Consider the following 22,347-nt stretch of genomic DNA (forward strand, 5'->3'; position numbering starts at 1 on the left):
CACAATTGGTTGCATTTATAAAGTTCCTTGCAAGGAATATAATATGTTTTACTTAGGCCAGACAGGTAAAGATCTTGTAACTAGACTTAAACAGCATAAATATAGTGTTAGGACAGGCCAGGAATCCAATGCTCTGTTTGTTCATTTGAGGGATAACAAGCATTGCATTGACTGGGATAATGCCTCCCCAATATTACCTTGTAATTCAATTGATAGTAGGAACATCATAGAATCTAGTCTCATTAAACATACCGAAGCATTCAACATGAATTTGAGTAATGGCATGTACAAACTGGACAATTTTGTAATTAAGAAAATTTGTAACCAGGTGAGAAGGTTGAGTCACCTTACCCTCTGACCTGACTACCGACCGTTGCGGTGCTATTTAAAGATCAGTAGGGTCATTACCTAATATCTGACCATTGTGGACCTGATCTCACCCTCCTCTGTATATATACACCTTGTTTTGTACTTCTCCTTAGTTTGTACTCACCCCTTAAGATGTGAATTACACGAAAGCGCTTGGGAACTTCGTGTTTTCTTTTTTCCTTGTGGTTATCAGCATATACCTGGATCACGCGCACCTAGAGTGATTTACTTGCATATATATATATATATATATATATATATATATATATATATATATATATATATATATATATATATATATATATATATATATATTTATTTATTTATTTATTTATTTATTTATTTATTTATATATATATTATACTTTTTCTTTATATTTAAAAAAATTTAGTGAAGGCTTGGACAATTCTGCATAATATTTTTCCACAGTGCTGCATTTATGCTATAACATTTTCTGTGCAAATTAATATTTAGTTGAAATATTTATTGTGCCCTTGGAAACTTCTATGAGGCTGGACTTCTAATGCAGGTAATACTTTACTCTGCAAATTGGTTGCCTATGTTTTGGACTGTTGTTTAATATATTTTTGCTGAAACTAGCTGAGATGGTTCACTTCTAAGTGAAATTGAAAGTGTGGTACAAAAGATGCTACAAATTATCTTTTTTAACAGTTGTTGCACTAATCGATGTTCTGATTCACGAACTGCCGTTTACAATAAATTATGATCTAAAGATCGACAAATGTACGTGCGTCCCAAGTGGAGCGCGCGACCGCCTGCACTACACTCAGATATAATGATGAATTGTGAAGGTAAGAAGTTAGAATAAAGAACAGAAACTCCTAATATAAGTAGGAAGGTTTATGTGATTAGGGTGACAAAAACGGAAAGAGAGTTTATGGAGTCACGCACGATAAGAGTACGTAAGAGTGCACTACAGCACTACATCTAAACTGAAGGAATTTTGAGATGTAATACGTAATTGTCATTTTTAAATATAGTTGAATTATAACTATACAATCAGCTATTTCACCGAGCAAAAATACAAATCTTATAATTGATTTATGGTGTGAAGTCTGCTGTTGCAAGAAGGACATTATGAAGTGAGGAGCCTTGTTGTCTCCCGTAGTTGGGTGAGGAAAGTTATGCTTGCGTTCAGAAGAATCATTCCTGGTCAGTGGTCTGGTGAGCTAAAGGAGCATTACTGCGGCGAGGAGCTGGAGCGTGGGAGTTTTTCCCACAGCAAGGTGAGGAAGGCAAGGAGAGAGCCCAGGAACAGCAGGTAAAAGGCACCCTGAAGGTGGTTCAGCCCCAAGGTCACTTCAGTGCTGTCGTCCTGCGGTATCGATGTAAATGTTATACCGTTGGTAAGTGCGACAGAACTACAGTGTCAATTTACCAGTCCTGTCTCAAGTGTTAGGTAATAAAAATTTTTTTTTAGAGAATACGTATTTCGTTTTTTTTAGTGAGTATATTAAGAAAACGTTATTTTTAGCATACAAAGTTACTTAAAATAAAGTGTGAACATAAAAACATTTATATTCTAGTTTACAATAACACTAAGACTAAAGAAAATTTTTTACAAATAGATGCTCACTACCAGAGTATTCCCACCAACTGCCATAGGGTCGAGTGCTGCAGTCTCTTTGTTCTTCTTCACCCGCTGGGATAACAACTCTTCAGTCCAGTATGATATAATACCTGAGCCTTCCAACCGTAACATCAGTTGCGTAAAACGCTGGTAAAATGGAGCCCCTTTCCTAAAAACAAAGTAAGAACAATACATTTCATGTCCACACAGAGTTCTTCCTGCTTGTAGAAAGTATTGAAATTTGAGAATTTAGGCTGAGAAATTCCAATTGTCACGGCCACTACTGAATAATCCTCCTCTTTCAGCAGTGCTCTAACTCCTAGGATCATTAATCAGACTTATATTCTAAAATAACAGCTTTGGTTAACAGACCAGAATCATGTAGGCAATCTTTTGCTACCTCTAGCTGAGAGTTGAAGATGGCATTTAATATAATTACATTGTGAGAATAAATCCGAGGAACCATTCATTATACTGTGCAGTTTGAGTCAGGACTGAGAAATACTAATTTATAATAGTTAACACCAAATATATTTACATTAGCACTGCATGGTCCTATGGGCCAATTGCAAGAACGGTTATGGGGTGTATGGCGCCATTTACGATGACCTTCTTGCCCTGGTATTTTTTCAGCAATATCGGCTTTAACACATGGAATTCTGCACTTTTCGAAGCTTTGGAGGAGTCTCGAAACAAGTTTCCTGGTGGGAATTATTTACTGGTGCTGTACTCAAAATATCGAAACTTCGAGATCTCTCCAGAGCTTCAAAAGGGTGGTATAACTGAAACAAGATCAGGGCAAGAAGTCATCGTAATGGCGTCGTACACCCCACGACTGTTCTTGCAATTGGCCAAGACCCAACTGGTTAAATAATTTACCTATCTTAATCCCATAATATGGCCCTTTCTCTGTTCACAGAAGTATAATTTAGTATTCACCCCAAATGCTGGTGAGTAAATTAATACCAAAATGTAGGAGGTACAATGGATGAAACAAGATTACTGTTACGAGTGTCCGCCATTAGTGTCTGTTCTTTGTATAAAATTCGTTGTTTCGGATGGTGTGTGGGTGTCTCGGGCAGCTTCGCTCACTACTCGCCCACACCAAGTGAGCCCTTATTAACTTTGTTTATTACATTGTATTATGTTTAATTGTATTGTTTTATTACATTAGGTTTGTGCATCGGTTAAATATGTGGAGTTAATGTCAGTAGGGTAATTTAAATATAGTTTTATGTCTCAGCCAATCAGGATATGTTACGTCAGTATTTGGCAGTAAAAGGTGACGTCGGTGACCAGCTGTTAGTCGGTAGTCAGTCTAGGCACAGCTGTCTTTAAGTTAAGTAATATACTCTCTCTTTCTTATGTTTTGGGCGTTAGCATTTGACTTTTGTGATTTGTTTTGCTTGATATTGTGTGATCATGTTGGACCTTCAGTCGAACTCGGCCACTTCCAAACATCATGTCGTATTATTATTGTTTTAGTGTTTGTTTGGTAATATAATATTTTTAATTAAATCTACTTCGTGAATTTCATTATACCCCATATTAATGAGGTGATGAATGTGGTGGGATCTATTCCTGGACCTGTAGTACGAAGAGAAATTTGAATTTGTGATATTGTAACACCCTATGAGGCCAAGGGTCTTAACAATTACCATGAATTTCCTGGTCTCACATCCACACCCTGTATTCACCCCTGGAGAAAGGCAGCTCTTAAACATAAATAAGCAATTCATCTTTAACAATTAGAATATTAACCTAAATCTTCTTTGTATAAGTATATAATATTATATGATTACAAAATATTAGAAATTACATTGAGCCAATATAATTCACATCCAATGCAAAAAATAAACTAATATCACAAAAGACATACATATTTTATATCTCCTTTCCTTTCATAGAAAACCGCTCTTGCTAAGGTAACTGATACAAAAGGAATACACAGCACACATCATAATATATTAATGGTATGTAAATACATAGCCATTTGTTACACAAAACTTTTCCCTTGAAACATCACAAAGCTTAGTTTTACAAAACCTATAGAACTTGGTGTAATACAAGTTATGTCTGGACACCTACAGTATAGTAGTGAAGGACTTGAGACAAGGGCATTGACAAACATCATTTATAATGAGTATCTTAAAGATTAGAGGCTTAATTGCAATAAAAAAATCTTCATTGCATTTCAAAATGATCTGTAAAACAAAGACATTAAAATTCCACTGCACTTCCACTGCATACGAATATTTCCTTATATTAGTAATTAGATGAGGGTTTTGGGTAGTTTTATTACTGTTAAAGTTGTTTTTGGTGATGGGGAACTATTCCATTAAGTTATATGTTCATTAGAAAGTTTTTTAATTTGCATAATTGCATATGGCTTCCAAAATGCCTTTGAATAACCAATTAATCATTTTTAGATTTCATTATTATGAATTTATAAAACTAAAATATAAGTAATTACTCCCGCTATTCTGTTAAACTAAAACAATTACTGTATTTCATATATCATTATAGAAGCCTGCACCCTCTTAGGGATCCACATGTGTGTGTGTGTGTGTGCAGCTATAATGTTAACGTTAAGGTGCGAGCACTGCTTGCTCCCTCTTGCTTTCAGCTGCCGCTCCTAGCTAACCCTCTTGGCGAACAGGGAAGAAACTTGAATAAGTCTTCCCCTGCCAGTGCCTACTTACCATCAAGACTCCTGCTGTGCCTCCTCGTGGCAACACACGGTAACTGGGTGCCTCGTGGACCAAGGCTAGATCAGCAAGGGATATCGAAGTAACAGTGGGCCCCAGAGAGACAGCGCAAAGGCCCACTGGCATATGGACACGACCTGGCGCTTACCAATCACCGCCCTGCTGCCTTGCGTATTAACCTTGGCTGCTATAAGGCTATGGGAGTAAACCCCAAACGATAAATCTGCGGTTCAGCTCCATATCAGGCAGACCTGCTTACAGATCTCCAGCAAGACCCCAACGGCGGTGTAGGCGGAAGAGGTGACCACCATGGAAACATAACGACTACACCGGTGGACAAAGGCAATGTAACAGGCTACTAAAGAGACTCTCCCTCTCCCCAGTCGTTGCAGCACTTGCACCCCTGGATCAGGAAAAGGGAGAGCCAAGATGTGTGGTTGCAGCCTGCGCTCCTGCCTCACCACATAAATCAACCCATGTGCAGCTATCCCCCAGCTCATCATACATCTCATCATCATCAAAACCCCCCATACTCCCCAAAAGTTATATAGCGATGGACGAATGGCGATGGTGACAGTCAGAGGTGACTGCCGGGAGTCTCTAGTCACACCTCTGCACATGGGCAGCACAGATAAGATGGTCTTTATGCATTGGGACCTAGGCAACAGTGTAATCCGGTCCTATCTATTTAGTAGGTAGTAGGCAGCTACCAAATAGGGAGGTACTACAGCCTGGGAAGATATTGGAAGCATAATGTGTTGTCTAATAGTAGACCCTGCTACCATATGGCATCACAAAAATTGTGACCAAGTCCCAGGTTGCTGATCTGATTTTCTGCCTCATTTACACATAATTGCAGGGTCTGAATTGTTTCTCTTACTATTCACAACATACATATATTGTTTCTCACTTTTAATCTTTTTTCTTGTTTTTATTTATTTGTAGTTCTTTATTATTATTATTATTATTATTATTATTATTATAACATTTTCGCCCCCCAGGCCCCGATGTGGGTCAGTAACATGTGTCCTGGAGGGCTAATGTCCGTCAAAAAAAATTAATAAATAACTAAATAAAATTCTGGAAGGGTAAGCCTGCTGTGGAGAGAAACAGCATTTATGGAGTTAGCTTTGCCATTCGCCAACACATCCTCCACAGGCTAACTGAAATGCCTATTGGGATCAACGAGTGCCTCTTGATGCTTCGAGATCCTCTGAATCACTCACGTCATGCCTTCTTCATCAGCGTATATGCCCCAACACTGGATGCAGAGGATGACATCTATAAGGTCTCTTACGCCGATCTCGACAGAGTGCTAACCTCTATCCCCAGAGAAGAAAAGTTTGTGCTCTTTGACGACTTCAATGCCAGAGTTAGCAGAGATGCTAACATTTGGGTGGGAACCATAGGGAGGAATGTACTAGGCAAGTGTAATCCTAACAGACTACTCCTCTTCAGCAAGTGCGCTCCACACAACCCACTATCACCAATACCTTGTTTAGGCACGCCGACAAGTTCAAGGGTTCGTGGCAACACCCATGATCTAAACAGTGGCGTCTCCTTGACTACATCATTGTCAGAGAAAGAGATCGCCGAGATGTCCTCATCACGCATGTCATGCGTGGCTCAGACCACTTTGACACTGATCATCGAATTTTCAGATCCAGGTTCTCATTTCACATTGCCCCAAAACAGCGAAAGCAGCAAGCTTCCAGAAGAAATTTGAATACTAAGCGTCTGGAGGATCCAGCGGTAGCACATGCTTTCAGAGAGCAGGTCGAACACGGGAATATAAACATCACAACAGCAAACAGCATGAATCTCAGTGCTGAATATGATGCTCTTAATACTGTTTTGACAAACCCTGCAGAGAGACCCTCCGCCAGATCAAAAGAATACACCACTGTAGGGTGTGTCATACAGAGGCGAATTTTTTTTTTTGAGTTTGAAAAATCGGCCCATGGTATTAATGATGTAGTTCTATGTGCAGAATCATGTGATATCTTCAGATTTGAAAATTTTTATTTTTTGCTAGGTAAATTTTAACTTGAAATCTTATGAAAATTCAGTATTCCCACCCTTTTACCAACACCACTAAATAGCTTATTTAAAGTAAAGTAAATGTATCAGGTTAATTTATTAGGATGAAAATGATCCAGAATAGTGAAACGAATGATCTTGACACATTTATTAAATTTAATATTCCTTTAGAAAACAAAATCATCAAATACAAAAACCGGTTTTACTACTACGACCCGGTGTTGCTGCACACCATAGAGAACATGTCTTTCTTGCTTCTGTTTCTACTCATCACCTCCCTGCTGACCACCTGAGCTCGGATGTAGCCTTCCCTCCTCTCCTGGCTGTACACGTGACTGCTGGCCTCGCTCACTTGCTGTACACAACGCTCTATACTCTGGGTGTGCGAGGGCCAGGCAGGGACATGCATGGGGTTGTCCAGGAAAGCTCTGACTTGAACATTGGTGAGGCTGCAGGTAAGAGGGGGCTCACTGCCAGCCTGGATGTTATACAGATCTATGAGATCAGTGAGGGTCTTGGCACCTAGATTGACTTCAGGAGTCTTCCTGACCCTGAAGGAATCGTCACCAACTGATTCGTCATGCCCAGATCCTCTCATAAGTCTCATATCCAAGATCTTTTTGACTGCCACTCTTCTCTCCTCCTCATCCTTACTGCAGAGCATTGTCTGCAGAACTGCCTCGGGATGAGCATACCAGGAAGATCTCCTCACAGTCTGCTCCACAATCTGAACAACCTTCCTTGGCTGACTCCTCAGGAGCTCAAGCTGGAAGAGAACATGCCTCGGACCTTCGGAGAACAATGACTTGACCTTGGTGTTGAACCAATTTGGCAAGTAGACACTCACGATGAATTGGACAATAAGTCTCAGGTTGTGAAGCTGGTTCCCTTTCAGTTTATGATGAGCGACCCAAATTCTGCAGAACCTGAGAGCCGTTGTGAGCCACCTAGAATGTGAGACTGGACCTATCTGCAGGTAAGCAAGTCTATCAGGCATGACCCCAGTTTTGATGGCACTGCAAATCATGTAACCATAGTACTGGTCAGTACTCAGGTCGTCAATGACAGTATGTGCAAGCTCAACGAGTGGAGGGCCAACTGTGATTTTTCAAAGCTCGGATTTATTTCTAACTCAGTGGCAGAGTCCAGCATCTTGCCAAGAGGACCAGACCATCTGTTGTTTGAAAGAGTCTTGCCATCCAGCTCCTGGATCAGATGTCTGAGTGGCAACTCGTTGGTGTGGAGGTCACAAACAATCCAGACCAGCTTCCTCCCAATCTTCCGCTCTATCCACTGTATGACCCCCCTTGCCACCCTGTGTTCGTGTTGGTGCTGTCCCCTCCAATGGCCTGCAGGGTCTGGTCTACGTTCCTCTCTCTGAGCCAGTTCACAATGTTATCTGCCACTATCTCAGCTGGTTTCCTGATGTCATCTTTCTCTGGAGTGAAATGCCACAAATACTTCCCTCCTGGTTCACTGCAGCAGGAGTAGTGTTCCTCCTTCACCATGGCAGGGAACAACTTGTCAGAATCTCCAACTTTCATGAACACTTTAGTGTCATCCCTTCTCCCATCAAAGAACAAACAATTGATTCCATTTTCTCTTATCCCCTTATCAAACTCCTCTTCTAGGTTACTGACAAGTTTCTCCTGAGCTCTCCTTACTTTGTTATGATCTATCACCAGGTGAACATCATCAGGTGTTATCAAACCACCGTCAATCCAGGCAGCTGTTGCTATCTCTGCAGTTTCTCTGAGACCAGTGTGGTGTCGCATGCTGGCCAGAGCTATGCTCGGGATATCTTTCCTATTTCGAATGTTATGCCTGGAAGGTTTGGGATCATTATTTTCTGGGTTAGGGACAAAGTCACCATTCTCCTGGTCAGCACTCGGATCAGCCATGGGGAAGTCATTAAACTCTGAATCAGCTTGACTCCAATCATCGGCCTTTTTTACCTCACCCTGGGCCTTCTCAAGTCTCTTTTCCTCGGCAACTCTTCTCCTCTTCTGTCTCTCTGTGGCAGCCTCCTGTCTCTTGGACTCCGGAATATCTTGGCTAGAAATCATGAGAGCCCCTATACTGCCAGTCTTCTCTCTCTGTGCTTTGACAAATGCCAGTTCGATCACAGGAATCTTCAGTTCACGCTTGCAAATACAGGAGATGTGGGCCTCGGATTTACAGTCACGATCGCATCCAAACTCAGGACAGAGAACAATTGGGCACTTGCAAGTAATTATGTCAAATAACTGGTCCAGTTGCTTGGGAAAGCTGTCCTTAACTGCAAGTTTTCCTCTCCCAAGAGAGATATCTCTTGCCTTTTCCCAACTGGCTAGCAGTCTCTCACTAATCTTCTTCTGACTTGTTATGACTGGAGGCTTGAACTGAGCGTTAGCCAGAGTGTACTGTGCCAAGACAGCTTTGGTCATATCACTGGCAATGTCTTTGTTTGTGTAAGTTCTTTGGTTCTTTTCACTGATTTGCCTGATTAAAACACCGTATCTCAAAGCATCTCTCAATGTAGGCAACTCCGACTTCAGGAGCTCTCTCCCAGACCCAAGACAGTGACTGAGATGGCTGGATTTTTGGTTCCTCGTCCTGACACAAGCAGCCATCGCAAATATTATCAACTTATAAATGCATCAGAATCTGAAACAGAAAAAAATATTGTTAGTTGGGTTGTTAAAGAATTTAGTCAGAAAGCAATGTTCACTATTTAATTGTAATGCACTAATGCAGCTGTACGTTAGATTTTCGATAAATTTCACGCTAAAATTTACCTAGCAAAAGGTTGCAAAATATTAAAACTGAAATTATTTTCTGTTTATATACACTAAAATCTACGAAAAAAGTGATGGGCCATTAGTTTTAGCTGATCTTCCCTCCTATGACACACCCTAATACACCAGGAATGGTTTGATAAAAATGACCAGGTGAACCAAAGTACTCATCGATGATAAACGTTAAACGTGCTGCTTTCACTGAATGGCAGAACAACCCTCACTCTCGGACCAAAGCTGATACCTTCCGCAAGAGGAAAGCAGCGGCCCAGTGGGAACTTCGCAATCTAAAGAACGAACTGGCTTAAAAATAAAGCATGTGAAGCACTAAAACTTGCAGATCAGCACAAGATGCGCGAATATTTCATTTCCACTAAAACATTTTATGGGCCAGTCACTCGTGGCGCAGCCCCCCTCCGCTCATCTGCAGGTGACCTCATAATTAAAGACGATGAAGGCCTCCTTCGGCACTGGAAAGAGCACTACCATTCATTGCTCAACCGAAACACAGATGTGGATGGCCTGACTACCCAGCTTGTCCCTCAGCATCCAGAGCTGACCCACCTCATCTATCCTCCATCCCTGGATGAGGTAGCTACTGCCATCAAACAGATGAAAAATGAGAAAGCCTCAGGGCCTGATGGAGGACTTCTGCTTACCAGCCGTCTCCACTCTCCCCTGGAGAATATATGGGGAAAAGAGAAAATCCCCCAAGCTCCTTAAGACGCCTTCATTGTCAATATTTAATGGGAACAAGGGAGACCGGTCAGACTGTGGCAACTATTGTGGGATCTCGCTGGTCTCCGTAGCTGGGAAGATTATCGCCCGAGCCCTCCTAAAGAGACTTCTCCCAGAGGTGGAAAACTTCTTCCCAGAACCTGAATGTGGTCTTAGACCATCAGGTGGCACCACTGACATGTTCTTTGTTGTCAGCCAGATACAGGAAAAGTGCAGAGAACAGCATCGTGACCTGTATATGGCTTTCATAGACCTAACCAAGTTCTTTGACTCGGTCAATAGGGAAGCCCTCTGGTGGATCCTCAGCCGTTTTGGCTGCCCACCAAAATTCTTCACCATGTTCAGGCAACTCCATGATATCATGAATGACAGTGTCCTGCACAATGGCACCCAGTTACAGTTCTTCTCCATCCAAACAGGGGTTAAACAAGGGTGTGTACTGGCACCAACTCTCTTTTCCATCTTCTTGGCTGCCTTCCTTACTCGTGCCAGTACCAATTTAGCCAGCGGGATGAACTTCGAGTACCAGGTAAAGGGGGGTCTTTTCAACATAAGACGATTCGAGGCAAGAACAAAGGTGTCAGCAGCTTTCATTACTGAGCTTAGGTATGCAGACGACCTCACCCTTGTTGCTCACACTAAACCCAACCTAGAGGAGATCCTGAACACCTACGCAGACGCATATGCACACTTCGGCCTTGAGGTAAATGTACATAAGACTCAGATTCTCTTTCAACCTGCCCCTGGTTTAGACACATCTCCACCATCCATCCAGCTTAACGGTATTACCTTCTCTAATGTTACCCACTTTCTGTATCTCGGCTCCCCTCTGCCCACCACCGCAAACATCGATGAATAGATTCAGCATTGGAACAGATGTGCATCTCAAGCCTTTGGGAAACTCCGAAATCGTGTCTTCAGCTGTAGGGAGCTGAAATTATCTAAAAAGCTGCACGTATGTCGAGCAGTGTTCCTCCCCACCCTGCTATATGGCAGTGAGACATGGATCATATACAGTAGGAACCTCAAGGCACTTGATAACTTTCACTAACGTAGTCTACGTTCCATCCTCTGAGTTCGCTGGGAAGCCAAGAGAACAAATGCCAGTAATCTTGCTGACACCAACTGTAGGAGCATCGAGGCTACCTTTATCCATGAACAACTACGCTGGCCTGGCCATGTTGTCCGCATGGACGACAGTAGACTGCCAAAGCAGCTACTTTACAGTCACCTAATGAATAGCAAGCGTAACACAGGCGGATAATTGAAAAGGTATAAGTAAAGTCTGAAGACAAACCTGAAAGATTGCCAAATCGACTCCCTCACCTGGGAGTCGATTACTTCACATCGTAACGCTTGGAGAAGCACCACACTAAAAGGTGTCAATACTTTCGAGTTATCCCGACTATAAACCGAGGCAGATAAGCGCCAACGCCGGAAAGACGCTGCCACAGCCCCTCCCGCAGTAGATGGAGCCCTCCACATGTACATCGAAAGTGAACGTCGCTGCGAGTCCCGCATCGGCCTCTTTAGTCACCTCAAAACTCACCAACCTAGTTGACATCCCTAATAACTCTTATCATTGTATTATAGCTGGATGATCGTCATACTCAATTCCGAGTGACAGCAAAGTAGTAGTAGTAAACATCCGCATAATATATCATCCCGAGTTGGCTATTAACTTTCACTCCAGGTAATATATGTCAACATTAATGTAATATACGTGCCTGAACGCCCATCCAAATGCAGCTAATAGTTCGATTCCCTTTTTGCTGATGTAGAAGGGTGTTTGGCCATAACTGTCGGTGTACTGAGAGGCGACGACGACAGTGATGTAGTAATTGATGCTGAGGAAAGAATATCCCCCAGCCCTCACCTTCTGTAGTCCCTCTGCTGCTGGTAGAATCTGGTTCGAAGGAATTAAAAAATTGTCGTTAAGAAAATATATTCAATATTTATTTAGTTTTAGTTGGTATATTGACCCTCAAAAATTATTTTGGCTAAATCTTTCATTTGTTTAAAATAAATTTGTATATCACCTTGTGTGTGTGTGTGTGTGTTAGTGTTTCCATAGATACGTTCGCCTGTTATGGATATCTAATCAATGTGTGATTTCAAGTAGCAAAACGCTAAGATTTCGGGGCCTCTTTTTATCGTTGCACTTATTCTAACAATTATTTAATATTATATTTTACCATAAACATCTTCAAGTAAGGTTGAAGAATTTCTCTCAGTATATTTATATATTAATGGCCGTCTACGTGAAGGATAGACATGTTTTTAATAACCATCAATAGTTTCCCTCTGAACACTAACAACCAAACACTAAGTTAATACAGTCGTTTTGATCACAAAAAATATGCGGCAATTACGGTTTCAAATGCTGACCTCTTTGTCCCTATATATCTGCTGTACCACCGGGTCACTGTGTTTTGAGAAATATAACAGGACTGCTCCATTTAGGATCCAGGACTCAATACCCCACCTCCAGTGGTTAAGAGACACCAGATCCTCGAAAGTTTCAGGGGGTTTGGACTTTCCCTGGACCGTCAGATGTGCGATTAACGACGAACGAAATCCTGTGATGATGACTACACAGAACATTAGCCACAGCCCCACCAGCACCTGTAAATATAAAGTATAGGTGAAGAAGAGACAGCCACTATCCGGCAATACCAGTAACGTTAAGTAATTGGGATGACTAGACAGCCAATACTCACCAATATGCATAGCTAAATAGCTTCAAGCTCGTAGTTCCTGATACATAAAAAGAATAATTATCAAGATTCTAATTTGATTTTGTGAGATCTTTCATCCGTTTCCAAATTACTAGGGGGTAAAATTCCCCCCATACTCTCTCTCTCTCTCTCTCTCTCTCTCTCTCTCTCTCTCTCTCTCTCTCTCCAAGCCTATAAATACATATACATGTTACTGTAAATATTCGTAATCAGAAAATACACGTATTACCGAAAACTTTCAGTGTATACGTGTAATCTCTGATTCACTCAGGAATTTCATGTATTTATTAAAAATAGTTATGGATTATACTTTTATTTTCTAAAATATAATGATGCTTTCTATGATGATTTACTGGAGAGGTTTCAGTGAATGTAGGAAGAAAGAAGTACGGATCAAACAGCAAAAAAGTCTCTGAAGAAATTTCGACTTGTTGTATACAAGCTATATCAAATTTACTCACAAGTGGATTATGGTTCATCAATTGCAGTCATCCTACAAAATTTTGTATATTGAGAGCGCTAATGACTGAACGAGCAGCTGAAGTGGCATTCCACCTTTTAAATATCTTTCTCCTTCTTGGTGCCCAGCTATTCTCCACATGTCATCACTGAATTGTTATAAACGTGACCAGATCTATTATTGATCCATGGAAAGCTTCGACATCCCCATAGCCAGGGATCCGTTGAAAGGGCCAATGGAGATATCAGAGACGTGTTGGTTGCTTGGATGGCAGACAACAACTCTCAAGATTACTGTTGGTGTCGAATTCGTTGAATTCTAGAAAAACTCCGCTTATTTTGCCGGAATAAATTGTTCATCATACTCTGCTATGTCTGGGTGTAACGCTCCAGTGGGTTTGACTTCTTCATCACTACCAAGAGAATTCATTGAAAGATTAAAAGATGAAGATGATCTCCAAGCTCTTGTGACTCAGCCTGATCAACCCAACCAGCCACTGCCTGATGACAACCAACTAGATCAACCCAACCAGCCACTGCCTGATGAGGACAACCAACTAGATCAACCAATCCAGCCACTGCCTGATGAGGACAACCAAACTTATTATACCAGTTCTTCGTCAAGGATGTCATATGTTACAGCACAAGATGAAGAAGCGGCGTGCTACGGCATGATCTGGTCAATTGCGGGAAGCCGAGGGAATAGTCAAGTGAAGTAGTTAGGACTGCAAAACTGAGGAGCCTGAGGATAATGTTGTCATTCCTATTCAACAGTAGACCGTGGTAGAGGAGACCCAACAAATATACTTGGTGTTATCAGCTACAGAGATCTAGTACAGAATAGCAGTTAAAACAGGGATAGTGAGAGGTTTATATTCTATAAATAAATTTGATTTGTGCCCTCAGCACTTACTAACACTTTATGATGTTTGATAAGGTTAGTAAGTCTACTGTTATTGAATACGTGGACAAGGATTTATTAAATGTAACTGCAATAGCCCAAAAAAGTGTAAAAAAAAAACCGATGCAAGTATTTTAAACTCAATCTTGTGTGTGATTCTAAATGTCAAGGCAGCATAACCTATACGAAATCATGAGCAAGTACTTGGTCATAAACAAAACATATGAATTCATTTAAAGTCTGTATTTTAATAATATCCATAATATATCGTACCTAGTCGTTATTATTAGGAAATACACGTTTCCCTTACCATTGTCAATAAAAATATATAAATGTAAATAAATCACTGTAGGTGCACGTGATCCATGTATATGCTGATAACCACATAAATTTCTCTCAAAATTTTCTACAGCTGAAAACATGGAACGTAAATATAACGTTTAGTAATCTTGCACTGTAAAACAAATGTTAATTAAGAACTCCCCCAGTAATGCGGGTTGCTGCCTTTACAAGGTTCCTTGCAAGGAATGTAATATGTTTTACCTAGGTCAAACGGGCAAGGATCTTATATCTAGACTTAAACAGCATAAGTATCCTATATTGTTGGAACAGGAATCCAATGACTTGTTCATTCATATGTGAGATAATAATTATTGCATTAACTGGGCTGATGCCTCCCCAGTCTTACCTTGTAATTCTATTGTCAGTAGGAACATTATAGAATCTAGTCTCATTAAACATACCGAATGTGTCAACAAGAATTTGAGTAATAGTATGTACAAATTGGACAATTTTGTGATTAAGAAGATTTGTAACCAGGTGAGAAGGTTGGGTCACCTCTTAATGACTTGAATATGGTGGACACCTGCGGTCTCTGGTGACTTGATCCCCCTCTCCCTTACTGTATATATTAGCCTTGTCAATAATTTCTCCTTAGTCTGTACTCACCCCTGAAGATGTGAATTACACGAAAGCTCTTGGTAACTTCGTGTTTCCTCTTTCCCTCTATCCCCTCAATAAAGGGGATATAGATAAAGTTCTTATAATATCCGAGCAGGAGAGGACTCGTAGCAACGGATTTAAGTTAGATTAGTTTAGGTTTAAGAGGGAGATAGGAAGAAACTGGTTCACAAATACGGTGGTGGACGAGTGGAACAAGCTTAGCAACTTTGTAGTAATGCCTGGAACGCTGGAAAGTTTTAAAAGGAGGCTAGATAGATTCATGAATGATAGAAAGTGGTAGTAACTCTCGACTGGAGCGACAGGAGCTGCCATGCACGGGCCAACCGGCCTTTTGCAGACTCCTTATTTTCTTATGTTCACACACACACACACACACACACACACACATATATATATATATATATATATATATATATATATATATATATATATATATATATATATATATATATATATATATATATATATATATATATATATACATATATATATATACACTAGCAGAATCGCCGCCCTCTGGGCGGCTCATCCGCTAGGCAACGGTCACCAAAACTTCTTGTTCCATCAATAGTTCATTAACGGTGTATGTAAGTTCCACCATGTTTCTCACTACAACGGTACAGCAAAGTAAATTTTTTAGCATTAAAATGTTATTATTTTATTGTCTAATCATCATTACATATTACACCACCCATCATCACTACATATAATATCATCCTTCATCACTACATATAATATCATCCATCATCACTACATAAAACACCATCCATCATCACTACATATAACACCACCCATCATCACTACATATAACACCATCCATCATCACGACATATAACATCATCCATCATCACTACTTATAACACCACCCATCTTCACTACATATAACACCATCCATCATCGCTACATATAACACCATCCATCATCACTACATATAACATCATCCATCATCACTACTTATAACACCACCCATCATCACTACATATAACACCATCCACTATCGCTACATATAACACCATCCATCATCACTAAGACATAACATCATCCATCATCACTACTTATAACACCACCCATCATCACAGTTGACTGGACCCAGCTTGGAGAAGGTCAGCCGATCAAAGTTCCCCTGCCAGAGACCAAGGAAATGCAGGCCGCTGGATCGTTGTGCCGGGGAAGAGGGAGGGGAGGAGGAAGGACGACCTCCTTGCCACGCTGTTAAAGAAGCAAGCAGTTGAGGAGTGAGGCTGACACTCAAAGGGGGAATGAAGCCCCAGGACGGGAACCCTTCAGGTAGGAAAATGCCCACAGGACACCTGCGAAGGAGGAACAGGCGTGAGAGTGGTTGTCTCCCCAGGGGACTAGGTCAGCCTTTAGGGAAAGCTTTGACCAGGGTGTGGAGTGCAGTAACCCTCTACCAGGTGCTGCAGGTGGAAGCTGGAGAGGAAGAGAAGAGGCAGGGATTTGGTATGGATCGGCGGAGAGGAAAGGGCAGTTGTACAAACCCTGCCCACAGGTATGTGTTAGCATAGCCAGGTGAGGTTTATGGATAGGCTTTTGTGCGAGAGATAGAACGTAGGACTAGGTATGTTTTTCCTGGGGGTTGATAGGGCATGTAGCCGAGACGTTAGACAGCTATTAGGAGGTACCAATCCAGTAGTGTGTCTTAGTGTGGAGTGAAACGACATAGGTAAGGTTAGGAGTGGAGTGAACTTTTCAAGAGGTATAGGGAGTGCTGGGGAAGATTAGAGATAGGAGGGATCCCGATAGTATGTGGTGTCTTGCCCAGAAGAGTGGGGTTGGTCGTGAATGGCTGTCCAGGGCAATTGCTATAAAATTGCCGACTGGAGAAACATTAAACACGGTTAAGTATTCATTGATGACTGGCAACGATTTATGGCAGTGACTACCTGTACTGTCGCGACGGAGTACACTTGTCTCTCGGTGAGGGGTAAAGACGTTGTCTGCATCCCTGGAGCGTGAAATTGTCACCCCAAGGGGTCCCCACAGGTCGGGGAAATGGGAGTCAAAAACAAGAGGTCCTAAAGGAGTGAAACAGAAGTAGATAATGCTGAAAAATATAGTATCATAATAACGAACATCAAAGCAATAAATGTAAAACAGATAGAAACGAAGAAATATATTGAGGTTTATTATACTAACAGTAGAAGCTCAGTAACAAAATGGACCAGCTCAGGCCATTGTTAGTAAAGAGAACATAGATATAATTGCACAACGGAAACATGGATAAATTCAAACAGCAAGCATTTTTTTTTTGCAGAATTCTTATATTCCAGGATATAACCTATTTAAATTTGACAGAGTAGGAAGGAGAGGTGGCGGTAGCAGTGTATATCAGGTGTCATTAAAAGCTGCAATAAATCAAACATTAAAACAAATAGCGACAATGGCATATTTGGGTAGAGATTGGTGAGTAAGAAAGTGAACCAGAATATTGGTGTTATATATAGACCAACACCTAATTTGGAGAGTAGGAACGATGGTAAATTGCTATGGAGGAAATAAAGAAGGCATCTGATAGAAACAATGGGCGTATTCTAGGCGATTTCAACTTTCAGCAAGCTAGATTGGAAAATCAACTTTAGCCGATAATGAATCTGGAAGATTTTCTAGAAGTAGTACAAAGATAGTTTTTTTATATCAATTCATAAACTCGCCACTAGAGGAAATAATATCCTCGATTTAGTTCTCAGTAATAATGAAAATCTAGTAAAAGATAAAGTTGGGATTGAGACGCACCAGGAAACAGTGATCAAAGCCATATATTTTAACATAATATGGGATGGTGAGGAAGAAGGAAAATTCGGCCTTGATCCTGATTTAGGAAGGCTAATTACGGAAGCTAAGGAGAGACTCCATGATGACCTTATGGTCAAAAAGATAATCCCCCCACACCTCCGAAACTGTCAACTAGATCGATAACCTCAATTTAATTTAAGCAGCTACTTATGAACAATTTATTGCGACAATCCATAATGCTCAAAATAAACACATCCCAAAAGAAAAATTCAGATCGATACGAAACCAACCAAAATGGATGAATAATAGACTTAGATCTTCTAGGAAAAAGAAAAGGAGTATATAGAAAAGTTAAGCAAAGGCGAAAATCACTTACTTGGTTACTATCAGAACCCAATGAAGACAGGTAAAACAGAAATTAGGAAAGCAAAGAGAAATTATGAAAATCAAGGTAGCAACTTAATTGAAAATAACCCCCAAAGGTTTTTATCAACTGTATAACCAAAGGTTACAGATACACAGGCCCCTTAAAAATCAATTTACAGGAGAAAATGACTGATGATGAGTTAGAAATGTGTAGTAACGTTAAATAGTCATTTTTGCCTGTATTCACAAATGAAACCTTAAAGTACAGTTTCCAGAAGTTCATAAGGTATATAACGACAGTACAGAAAATATGTTGATGAATATCAATATTACTAGTAATCTATAAAGCTTAAAGTAATTAACAAACTGAAGCTCCTCATAAATCGCCTAATCCAGACGAGGTATATGCTAGAATATTAAAAAAGAATGTAGAGATGAGTTGAGTAATCCATTAGCAGTTTTATTTACTGTCATTAGAATCGCCTAGTGCCAGAAGCTTGGAAACTTGGGTAAATGTAGTCTGATTTTTCAAAAGGTGATGAATCACTGCATCAAATTACCGTCCCATTAGTCTCACGCCAATCATAGGCGTTGCTAGGAGTCAATTATTGCTGCTAAAAATCAGGAAGCCACCTTGAAACATTCAACTTAATTCATTCTTCTCAGCACGGGTTCAACGAGGACGTTTTGTCTCACAAATTTGCTTAGCTTTTTCAGAAGTATATGAAGTAGATAATACAAGTCATATGATATAATTTATTTAGATTTCAGTAAAGCATCTGGATAGAGTCCCTCATGAGAGATTATTAAGGAAGGTAGAAGCACATGGAATAGGTGGATCAATATTAAAATGGATTAGGGTCATGGTTAACTGGTAGGAAACAGCAGAGTCAGCATAAAATGGATTAAAGTCAGACTGGGGTGCGGTCAAAAGCGGAGTTTCCCAGGATCTGTATTAGGCCCTGCTGTTTGTTATATTCATTAATGATCTTGATTTAGGTACAACTAGTAGGATTAGTAAATTTGCAGATAACAAAATGGGGGAGAGGATAATTCAGACAGTGACTTTGAACACCTTCAAAGAGATCTAGATTCTTACATGAGTGGTCAGTAGATCAAGCAAATGGATTTTAATACTGATAAATGCAAGGTACTACAGATAGGGAAGACGAATAAACGTTAAGTATAAACTAAGTAACACGAAAACAGAAAACCTTAGTTTGTGAAAAGATCTAGGTGTATTTATAGCAAACGACTTGAAACCTTGAAAACACGTACAGCGTTCGCACAAGGCAAACAGGATTCTTGGGTTCATATCTAGGTCTGTGAGTAACAGAACTGTTTACGTTATCTTGAAATCCTTTACCTAGCATTAGTGAGGCCACACATGGATTATGCGGCTCAGCCTGGTGTCCTTATTGCAGAATGGACATAGATTCTTTGGAGAGAGTACAAAGAAGAATGACAAAATGATCCATAATATTAGAAACCTCCATATGAAGAAAGACTGAAAAGCTGAGGCTTACATTCATTAGAGAGGCGTAGAGTTAGGGGAGAGGCGATAGAGGTGTACAAGTGGGTAAGTGATTAAGCGGCAAAATGGAAGATGTTCTGGCCTAGTAATAACGAAATAACTAGAACAAAATGGCTTAAATTAGATAAATTCCGATTCAGAAAGGATATAGGCAAGCACTGGTTTGCACAGAGTTGTGGATATGTGGAATAGGCTACCGAGTGCTATAGTAGGATCGGGGACTAGAGCTTAAGACGAAGTTGGATAGGCACATGGAAGTGCCACGGTGTGAAAGGATCTGCCCAGGCGGGGCCAGTCGGCCTCCGCAGTATCCCACTCTCTATGTTCTTATGTTCTATGTTCTCATAACACCATCCATCATCACTACATATAACACCATCCATCACTACTACATATAACAATTCATCCATCATCACGGTATAACATCATCCATCACTACTTATAACACCACCCATCATCACTACATATAACACCATCCATCATCGCTACATATAACACCATCCATCATCACTACATATAACACCATGTGAGGGAGGTTCAATATATATATATATATATATATATATATATATATATATATATATATATATATATATATATATATATATATATATATATATATATATATATATATATATATATATATATATATATATATATATATATATATATATATATATATATATATATATATATATATTGGGTTACGGAAGGGTTCCTGTCTGGAAAATCTTTCTATAATGCGAAATCCTTTTTCCCTTATACTTCCATTACTAAAGTTGAGATACATTCCCAAGGAAAAATTTTGAGGCCCAAAAACGTGACACACACAAGCACATATATGTATGAAATCAGATGGTTTTAACCACATATAATGAGTCATTCCTGATGTAGGATGATAATTAATGAACAAAACACTCGATTTTTACTTAACAGAAACGATATTGAATATTAAGTGATGAGTTAGGTGAGATGGTGACTGAGCTGGTGCAACTGGAGTTACTGGGAGAGAGACGGGCGGTCACTGCTGACTCATGGCTGTTCTTGTGGATCATCATCTTCTACTTGGGCTGCTGGTTGATGTTTTAGGACAAATAATCCTGTCCAATGTGGTCTGTCGTTGATGGTGCACCCATTTCTCTTTTATACTTGAGGCTGCATCTACGGTCTAGATCAGTGCTACTCAAAGTGTGGTCCGCGGACCGGTGCCGGTCCGTGAGCCATCGTCTGCCGGTACGCGGAGAGTTTTCAGAAAAGAAAGAAACGATAGTCACGTTCCACACCACGTGACACTGCCGGGACATCTGACTCGGTTTTTTTTTTTTACATTTTCATTGTAGTTTTTATATTTATTATGGCTATATTTTTCATTTACTCACTCATGTTAAAAGTCATTGCTATGCAACTAACGAATGCGATATAATGAACAGCAAAACAGCGAACTGAAATACGTATAACAACACCTTCATGATAATGTTAGCTGGTAGGTTAGCTGGTAGGAAACAAAGAGTCAGCATAAATGGATTTAAGTCAGACTGGGGTGCGGTCAAAAGCGGAGTTCCCCAGGGATCTGTATTGGGCCCTCTGCTGTTTGTTATATTCATTAATGATCTTGATTTAGGTATAACTAGTAGGATTAGTAAATTTGCAGATGATACCAAAATGGGGAGAGTGATAAATTCAGACAGTGACTTTGAACACCTTCAAAGAGATCTAGATACCTTACATGAGTGGTCAGTAGACTGGCAAATGAATTTTAATACTGATAAATGCAAGGTACTACAGATAGGGAAGACGAATACAAACGTTAAGTATAAACTAGGTAACACGGAAATAGAAAACTCAGATTGTGAAAAAGATCTAGGTGTATTTGTTAGCAACGACTTGAAACCTAGAAAACAATGTATTAGCGTTCGCAACAAGGCAAACAGGATTCTTGGGTTCATATCTAGGAGTGTGAGTAACAGAACTGCTGACGTTATCTTGAAACTTTACCTAGCATTAGTGAGGCCACACATGGATTATGCGGTTCAATTCTGGTGTCCTTATTATAGAATGGACATAGATTCTTTGGAGAGAGTACAAAGAAGAATGACAAAAATGATCCATAATATTAGAAACCTTCCATATGAAGAAAGACTGAAAAGCTTAGGCTTGCATTCATTAGAGAGGCGTAGAGTTAGGGGAGATATGATAGAGGTGTTCAAGTGGGTAAGTGGGATTAACAAGGGTAAAATGGAAGATGTTCTGAAGCTCAGTAATAACGAAATAACTAGAACAAATGGCTTTAAATTAGATAAATTCCGATTCAGAAAGGATATAGGCAAGCACTGGTTTGGTAATAGAGTTGTGGATATGTGGAATAGGCTACCGAGTGCTATAGTAGGATCGGGGACGCTAGGGAGCTTC

At 40.2% G+C, this 22,347-nt stretch overlaps 1 protein-coding gene across 1 annotated transcript in view; it reads right to left on the minus strand.

Annotated features, from left to right (window-relative positions):
* Positions 1-744: 744 nt before the first annotated feature.
* The window catches only part of LOC121873937 (glutamate receptor ionotropic, delta-1-like), a 74,190-nt gene continuing 52,587 nt past the window's right edge, over positions 745-22,347 (minus strand). The window contains exons 9-12 of the mRNA XM_042377817.1: positions 12,612-12,848; positions 11,951-12,129; positions 1,970-2,129; positions 745-1,705 (exon numbers count right to left, since the gene is read on the minus strand). Of these exons, the coding sequence (XP_042233751.1) occupies positions 1,571-1,705; positions 1,970-2,129; positions 11,951-12,129; positions 12,612-12,848 (711 nt within the window). The 3' untranslated portion in view covers positions 745-1,570. The remainder of the gene's footprint in view (positions 1,706-1,969; positions 2,130-11,950; positions 12,130-12,611; positions 12,849-22,347) is intronic.

Source organism: Homarus americanus, unplaced genomic scaffold, assembly GCF_018991925.1.
Source record: "Homarus americanus isolate GMGI-L3 unplaced genomic scaffold, GMGI_Hamer_2.0 scaffold25827, whole genome shotgun sequence".
Taxonomy (NCBI): Eukaryota; Metazoa; Arthropoda; class Malacostraca; order Decapoda; family Nephropidae; genus Homarus; species Homarus americanus.